Below are 8,611 nucleotides of genomic sequence, written 5' to 3' on the forward strand. Positions count from 1 at the left end.
TAGCTTACCTATGCAGGAGCCCACAGGGTTTGTGAGATACAAATACAAACAGGGAACATGGCCCTATTTGTGCAACTACCACAGGCCTGACTGGTTGGACAACTTCTTTCTAATAACAACCCTTTCTTCATTATTATATTATTTTATTGTAGCTGTCAGAAGTAACTTCATCCTTTACTCATGTTGAAAGTAAGTTCAGGATGCCAGCTTACAGCAATAAAACTTATAACAACATTTTAGTATTTTTAGTGTTAAAGAGAACACAAGGATCATTACCAGAAAAAGAGAATGATTTTCCAAAGTCCTATTTCATTTACAAAAAGTAAAAAAGGTAAATATAATCCACAATTTAAAAAATTAATTTTATTGGTACATTTTAGGTATACAATATAATGACATTCATCATTGGAGATTTGTACCTTGACATAATCTCTCTTGGTTCTTATTTTTTCCCCATTCTCCTCCTTCCCTTCAAGCCCTCCACCCCTTCCTATTTACAAAGACTTTGTTTCCATTTTTTCATTTTCTCATAATAATTCCATTCCCTTCTTTCTTTTCCCCTACCCTTCCCACTTCCTCTTCCCCTTTACCCCTTTTCTTCCCATTTCACATTATCTATTATACCTTTTGATGCTTATTTATACTTTCAGTTTCTCACACTAGAGAAACTATTCAGTATTTACACATGTGTGTCCTATTTATTTCACTTAAGAGTATCGCCTCAATGTGCATCCATTTAGCTATAAATGTCTAATTTCTCATTTTTTATGGCTGAGTAGTGCTCCATTTTATTAAAAAAACCCACATTTTCTTTATCCAATCTCCAGTTGATGGGCAATTGGGCTACTTCCAAGTTTTAGCTATTACAAACTGTGCTGCTATGAACATAGGTGCACATATATCACTGTTGTATGACTTTTTAAATACTTTTGGGAAAATACCCAGCAGGGGAATAGCTGGGTCAAATGGGACTTTCAGTCCTAGTTCTCTGAGGTATCTCCATACTGATTTCCACAGTGGTTGCACCAGTCTACACTCCCACTAACAGTGGAGCAGGATTCTTTTTTCCCCACAGCCTCACCAGCATTTGTTATTGGTTGATTTCATGATAGCAGCCATTCTTTCTGGGGTGAGCTTGAATCTCAACATTATTTCCATTTGCATCTCTCCAATGACCAGTGATGTTGAACATTTTTTCATATGCTTATTTGCTATTTCTACTTCTTTGTCTGAGCAATGTCTGTTCATTTCAGATGCCCATTTTTGGATTGTGTCTTTAAATTTGGGAGGTCTGATTTTTAAAAATTCTTTATATAATCTAGACAGTAGACTTCTGCCTGAGGAACAGCTAGTAAAATTTTTTCCCACATTGTGAGTTGTCTCTTCACTCTGTTGATGATTTCTCTTGTTGTGCAGAAGTTTTTAATAAGAAGAGATCTCACTTGTTGATTCTTTGTGCTAGTTCACATGCAACTGAGGTTTTGTTCATGAAATCTTTTCCTATGCCAGTGTCTTCAAGAGTTCTACCTAACCTCTCTTCCAGCTGGTTTAGTATTTATGTTTTAATATTTAGATCTTTAATCCATTTTGATTTTAGTTTAGTGTATGGTGAGAGATATAGATCTAGTTTTAATCTTTGGCAAGTTGAAACCCAATTTTTCCAGCACCATTTATTAAAGAGGCTATCTTTCCTCCAATGAGGGTGTTTGGCTCCTTTGTCAAAGATGAGGTGGCTAAGTGTGTCTGGAGTTGTTTCTTCATCTTTTAGTCTGTTCCACTGGTCCTTGGGTCTGTTTCTTTGCCAGTACCATGCTGTTTTTATCACAGTGGCTTTGTAGTACAGTTTCAAGTTGGGGATTGTGATACTCCCTATCTTGTCTTTATTACCTAGAATTGCTTTTGCTATTTTAGATCTCTTCTTGTTCCAAATGAATTTTTGGATTGTTTTCTCAAGGTCTGTGAAGTATGCTGCTGGAATTTCAGCTGAGATTGCACTGAATCTATATAGCAGTTTTGGAAGTATGACCGTTTTCACTGTATTGATTCTTCCTACTCAGGAGCAAGGGATGTCTTTTTATTTTCTGATATCCTCTTCAATCTCTTTCTTCAGAGTGCTATAGTTTTTAGAGTAGAGGTCTTTGATTTCTTTGGTTAGGTTGATTCCTAGGTGTTTCATTTTTTGGATGCTATTGTGAAGGGAGTTGTTTCTCCAGTTTCTCTTTCAGTGAGTCTGTTTTCATGTACAGAAAAGGTATTGATTTTTGTGTGTTTACCTTGTATCCAACTACTCTACTAAATTTGGTTATTAAGTCTAGAAGACTTTTGGTGGAGTTCTTGGGGTCATCTATATAGAGTATCATGTCATCTGCAAATAATGACAATTTAAATTATTCATTTCCTTTTATTTCTTTCTCTTGTCTAATTGCTGTGGCTAATGTATTCAAAACTATATTTAACAACAGTGGTGATAGTGGACATCCTTTTCTTGTTCCTGATTTTAGTGTGAAGGATTTCGGTTTTTGACCATTTAGTATGATATTGGCTGTTGGTTTTTCATAGGTGGCTTTTATCAGGTTGAGGTAGAGACCATCTATTCCAATTTTTTGTAGGGTTTTTATCATGAATGGGTGTTGGATTTTCTGAAAGGCTTTTTCTGCATCTATTGAGATGATCATATGGATTTTGTCCTTGGCTCTATTAATACAGTGTATTGCAATTATTGACTTGCATATGTTGAACCATCCCGGCATCCCTCAGATGAATTCCACTTGGTCAGGATATGTGATTTTCTTGATGATCTTCTCCATTCTATTTGCCAGTATCTAATTGAGGATTTTTGCATCTATATTCATTAGTAAGATTGGCCTATTGTTCTCTTTTTCAGTTGGGTCTTTCTCTGCTTTTGGGATCAAGGTAATGCTTGCTGCCAGGAATGAATTTGGGAGTATTGCTTCCCTTTCAATTTCATTGAAGAGTCTAAACAGTAGTGGCAATAGTTCTTCTCTAAAAGTCTTGTAAAATTTAACAGTGAAGGCATCAGGACCTGGGCTTTTCTTAGTTGGTATGTTTTTCATTATGTTTTCAATTTTGTTGCTTGATATTGGGTTGTTTAGAATTTTTAAGTCTTCTTTATTCAGCTTTGGTAATTCATATGTGTCTAGGAATCTGTCCATTTCTTCTGTCTTTCATTTTATTGGTGTAGAGGTTCTCAAAGTAGGTATTGATGATCCTCTGGATTTTTGCTGTGTCCATGGTAATTTCACCCTTTTCATTCCTAATTGTATGTATTTGGGCCTTTTCTTTCCTTTTTTTGATAAGGTTGGCTAAGGGTTTGTCAATTTTGTTTATTCTTTTGAAGAACCAACTCTTCACTTCATTGATTTTTTTGTATCATTCTCTTAGTCTCCATTGCATTGATTTCTGCTCTGATCTTTGTTATTTTCTCTGTTGTATGAGCTTTGGGTTTATCCTGATCTTCTTTTTCTAGAAGCTTGAGGTTTAGCATTGGTTGTTTATTTGAGCTCACTCTGTTTTCCTAATATGAGTAATCACTGCTATGAATTTCCCTCGTAAGACTGCTTTCATTGTGTCCCATGGATTCAAATATGTTGTGCTGATATTGTCATTTAATTGTAGAAACTGTCTGATTTCTTCTTTAATTTCCCCTGTGTTGTTCAATTTCCATGTGTTTATGAAATTCTTGCAGTTTCTTTTGCTATTGATCTCCAATTTCATCACACTATGGTCTGATAATATACAGGGGATAACTTCGATTCCTTTGCACTTATTTAAACATGTTCTATGAGTGAGTATGTGGTCTATTGTGGAGAACAACCCGTGTGTAGCTGAAAAGAAAGTGTATTCTGATTTTGTGGAGTGGAACACTCTGTAAACATCTGTTATGTTCATTTGTTCAAGAGTTTGATTGAGTTCTAGTATTTTGTTGCTTATTTTCTGTCTAGCGTATCTGTCTATTTGTGACAGTGGGGTATTGAGGTCCCCCACTACTATTGTATTCATGCTTATTTGACTTTGCATGTCCATTAGTATTTGTTTTATATAGTTGGGCACACTAGTATTTGGTGCATAGACATTTATGATTGTCATCTCTTCCTCTTGCATTTTTCCCTTTACAAGGATGTAGTGTCCTTCTTTGTCTCTCTTAATAAGTGTTGGTATGAAATCCATTTGGTCTGGAAAGAGGATAACTATTCCTGCTTTTTTTCAGGTTCCTGTCACATGGAGTATTGTTTTCCACCCTTTAACTTTCAGTGTATGAGTTTCTTTTTGAATTAAGCGTGTTTTTTGTATGCAGCATTTTGTTGGCTCTTACTTCTTGACCCATTCTGCCAGTCTATTTCTTTTGATTGGTGAATTGAGACCATTAACATTGATGGTTATAACTGATATGGATTGACTTATCTTAGTCATGGCTTTTTCTTTTTGTTGGATTCTCCCCCTTTGCATTTAATTTCTTATCATCCCTGATGGATTCATTTTGCTGGGCTTCCTGGGGTTGTGATCCTCACTGCCTTTTCCTAGGATATTGTTTAAAATATTTCAGAGTGCTGGTTTGGTATTCTTGAATTTCCTCAGTTACTCTTTGTCATGAAAGTATCTTATTTCTCCATCAATTTTGAAAGATAGTTTTGCAGGGTACGTCAATCTGGGTTGGAGGTTGTTTTCCTTTAGGGCTTGAAATACATCACTCCAGGCTCTTCTTGCCTTGATGGTTTGTGTTGAGAAGTCTGCTGTGATTCTGATGGGCTTTCCTTTGTATGTGATTTGTTTCATTTCTCTAACTCCTTGTAGAATTTTGTTCTTCTGTTGGGTTTCTGGAATCTTAACTATTATATGCCTAGGTGTACATTTTTTTTTTATCATGGCTAGTTAGAGTCCTATATGCCTCATTTATCTGTATGTGAAGTTCTTTTCCCCTGCTCAGGAAGTTTTCTGCCATTACTCCTGTGAAGTAATGGTATTCTTTCCTGTTTCTTCATTGACTCTGATCAGTTTTATGTTCTTCTTCTTTGCAACATCTAGTAGCTTTTGGGTTGATTTCTCATGGTCCCTTACTATTTTTAAGAAATCATTCTTTTCCTGGTCACTAATTCCAATACTATCTTCTATATCTGAAATTCTGTCCTCACATTGGCTCATTCTGCTGCATAAACTTTCAATGAAATTTTTAATCTCCTGGAAATCTGTCTGTATCTGTTTTATGGATTCCATTTGTTTCCTATGTTGGGATTCCGTCATGTTCCTCAGCTCCTCTATTCTTTTTATCTGTGTCTGCTCTAGATTTATTAATCATGCCTTCCATTATGGTCACAATCTTTGTTGTCATCTGAAAAATTATTTCTGATTTCATTTTTTCCAGATCCTCTTTTGTTGCCAGTTCAGGAAGTCCAGGTGGTTGAGTATCAGATTGTTTCATCTCATTGCCCTTGGGGTTTGCCTTAGGTGATCTGGAAGTCTGGTTTTGAGACTTGTTTACATGTCTTCTAATTTCAACAGATGCAGCTTGCTGAACCTTTGTTGAGGCAACTTTTTGCTCACCCAGTGGTCTTCAATTCTCAGCAAGCCACTGAGTGGCCTTTTTGCTGCTCCTCACCAGTGCACCAATTCCTGGGTTCAGAGTCATGGCCTTCTGGATCCCTCCGCTGCCCTGTTGTCTGGGTGGAGTTCTGGATGGGGCCTGTGCACACTTAGGATGATATCTAAGTGTGCCTCTGCCTACCCCCTGCCCCACTACATAGCTGTTGTCTGCAAGGTCCTTTGGCTGTGGTCTGTGCACCCCAGTCACTGGTGTCTGAGCAGGCTTCTGGCTGGGGTGTGCATGCACTTGTGGATGGAATCTGGGCCGGCCTCTGGCTGTTGCTTATGTGCTTATACTGCTCTTTTCCAGGCAGGCCTTTGGCTGGGGCATGTGGGCCCAAGTCACTGGGGTTGAGGTGGGGCCCTGGCTGAACCTGTCTGCAGCCCCACCACTCTGGTCTGCACTGGCTTCTCACTGGCATCTGCAGCCACTTACTGATGGTATCAGGGCAGGCCCAACCCACAATATTTTTTGAATGGTTCAAAAATTCATGTGGAAAATAATATGCAAGTTCCCAACTTATGAACCTTCAAGTTGCAAACTTTCGCCGATACAAATGGTCCTCACATTAGGAACATTTGCACATATAAAGAAATTGTGGAAGTAGCTCACATGTCTGCCAGACATTGTTACAGTTGTGCTGCTGTGTGCTTACTGTATAGTGCAATAATGCACACTGCTCAGTCAGAGCCCAGGATGTCCAAATGCAAGAGGAAAAGCCATGGTGATGTGGAGGGGACTGCTAGGAAGCACAAAGCAATATCCATGGAAACAAAAGTGAAAATATTATACTGTATTGTATCACCATTTTTTGTTTTGTTTTGTTTTGTTGGTACTGGGGATCGAACTCAGGACCTTGTGCTTGCTAGGCAGGTGCCGGAACCACTGAGCTAAATCCCCAGCCCTGTATCACCATTTTAAAATAACTGTCAAAGTAAAAATAGCTTACTTACAGTTGTACTGTACCACCATTTTAAGATAACTGTAAAAGTTTATAATATTTTTATGCTTTATATTATACATATATATATTTTTTTTTCAGAAAACTACCTTTATTCTATTAGTTGGAAAAATTAACTGGTACAGAAAAAAAGTTTAGTCAGCTGGAGAGAAGAGAAAAACCGAGTGCCATCCCTGAGAACCGATGGCTTCTTGGGGAGGGCACCTGGGTAGGTGAGGAGAAAGGAGCACTGTGAATTACAGCTGGGCCTTGCAGTTCAGGTGAGAAAGGCTATGCCTTTTTTTTGGTACTGGGGATCAAACTCAGGACCTTGCACTTGTGAGGCAGGCGGTGTACCACCGAGCTAAATTCCTAGCCCCAGGCTATGCCATTTTCAAACCAAATTCCTACTTACTAACCCAGTTCTGGAGAGGGGCACTGGGATATGTAGGGCTGAAAAGAGGCAACAGCCTTCTTGTATCAGAGAAAGTGACAAAATGGGAATTTTAAAAATGAATTTTCCATCTGACTTTATTTCCAAATAACTTTTTTTTTTTCCCCCAGAAAAAGCAATACATTCTCTGTGGGAATGACAAATATCAGTATTAGGAAATTCAATTATAAAAAAAATACTACATCTAGTCTGGGGTAGATACATTTGTTTTTGGTAACATACATTAAGTGACACTAATTACATAGTAACAATAAGGTAACTAACACAAAACCACAGAACTGTAACTGCCATAGCTGCATGGACTTGGGGCTTCTGGCTGAGCATGTTTTCAAAAAAAACTGGATGCCCACCCCAGAGCTAGGCTAATGAACTCCATGAGGAGTAAGGCTCTGAAGTGAGGACTCAGAGTTCCCTGCAACTGACAGATTACAGAGGCAGGACATGTTAGTTAAAAAGTAGTTACAGCCTAATTCAAAAAAGTTACGAACTGTTTCTCTTTCTAGAAAGAAGCAAGAAGTTAAGAAATTCTTTGAATTAGTGCCTGGTGTGTCAGGTGGAGTGCAGAGAGGACTGTTGGAGCAGTGTCAGAAGGATCCTGGCAGGTCAGATGGATTGGACATCATTAATAATCATTGGTGGCTTCTAAATACTGGTAGCAAGATGACTTCTGATTTGTAATCTTAGGTAAATTATAGATAAATGAAAAAGGCCAGTAATCATATACTAAGATTAATAAACAGCACTTCAAAATTAACCGCATGAGGGCTGTGCTTGCAGCAAGGTTTCACAAGACAAGGCAACCAGATTTTTTCTTCCCACACCTGGCTTGCAGAGCAGCTCTTGTGGCCATTTCAAAAACCTCCCTCACTCCATCTTTGGTGTTCACTGAACATTCCATGTACCCAAAGGCCCCAATCCTGCTTGCCATATCTCTGCCTTCTTCAGGGTTCACTGGCTCCTGCTTCATCTTGGCTAACTCCCGTCTTGTGTGCTTATCATCCTGAAGATCCTTCTTGTTTCCAACCAGGATAATGGGTACATTGGGACAGAAATGCTTTACTTCTGGGGTCCATTTTTCTGGGATATTTTCTAAACTATCAGGGCTGTCAATGGAGAAACACATCAGTATAACATCGGTGCCTGGGTAGGAGAGAGGCCTCAGGGTATCATAATCTTCCTGTCCAGCTGTATCCCACAAAGCCAACTCTACTTGCTTTCCATCCATTTCAATATCTGCCACACAGTTCTCAAACACCGTGGGCACATATACTTCTGGGAACTGGTCCTTGCTGAAGACTATGAGCAAGCATGTCTTGCTACAAGCTCCATCACCAACAATCACCAGTTTCTTTTGGATGGCCGCCATCACTTACAAAAGTACTGCAAAACACAGGCTTGTGTTGCAAACTTGTGCAAAGTACCTTGAAGTTCTCAGATGAAAGGCTCAGGCGACGACCCGGAGTCTGGCCTAGGGCGGGCAGATAGCTCCAGAGCCAAAGGCAGACTAAGGAGAGAACCGCCTCAGGGGACAGCGGGCTTGGGCATGGGAGCGAGCGAGGGCGAGTGGTGACGAGAGGGCGGGGAGCTACGTGCACGCGCCAGAGAACCCAGCAGGCTG

General features: G+C 39.1%; 1 protein-coding gene across 2 annotated transcripts; it reads right to left on the reverse strand.

Annotated features, from left to right (window-relative positions):
- Positions 1-7,400: 7,400 nt before the first annotated feature.
- On the reverse strand, positions 7,401-8,368 carry LOC101710891 (transforming protein RhoA-like). 2 transcript variants are annotated; one of them, XM_087189618.1, is made up of 2 exons: positions 8,204-8,362; positions 7,401-7,951 (listed from the first exon to the last, which is right to left on the reverse strand). In XM_087189618.1, exons 1-2 carry the CDS (start codon positions 8,357-8,359, stop codon positions 7,778-7,780), a joined length of 330 nt encoding a protein of 109 aa, XP_087045744.1. In that variant the 5' UTR covers positions 8,360-8,362; the 3' UTR covers positions 7,401-7,777. The 2 variants fall into 2 exon arrangements, with proteins under 2 accessions (XP_087045744.1, XP_087045745.1); XM_087189619.1 differs by having other exon boundaries at positions 7,401-8,368.
- Between the last annotated feature and the right edge of the window lie 243 nt (positions 8,369-8,611).

Source organism: Heterocephalus glaber, unplaced genomic scaffold (genome assembly GCF_053883595.1).
Source record: "Heterocephalus glaber isolate CG9 unplaced genomic scaffold, H.glaber_assembly_v1.0 deba00001543, whole genome shotgun sequence".
NCBI classification, from domain to species: Eukaryota; Metazoa; Chordata; class Mammalia; order Rodentia; family Bathyergidae; genus Heterocephalus; species Heterocephalus glaber.

What these genes read in the sequence shown, in the direction of transcription:
- LOC101710891 (XM_087189619.1), bottom strand. Translation starts at nt 8,359, where the DNA reads ATGGCGGCCATCCAAAAGAAACTGGTGATTGTTGGTGATGGAGCTTGT.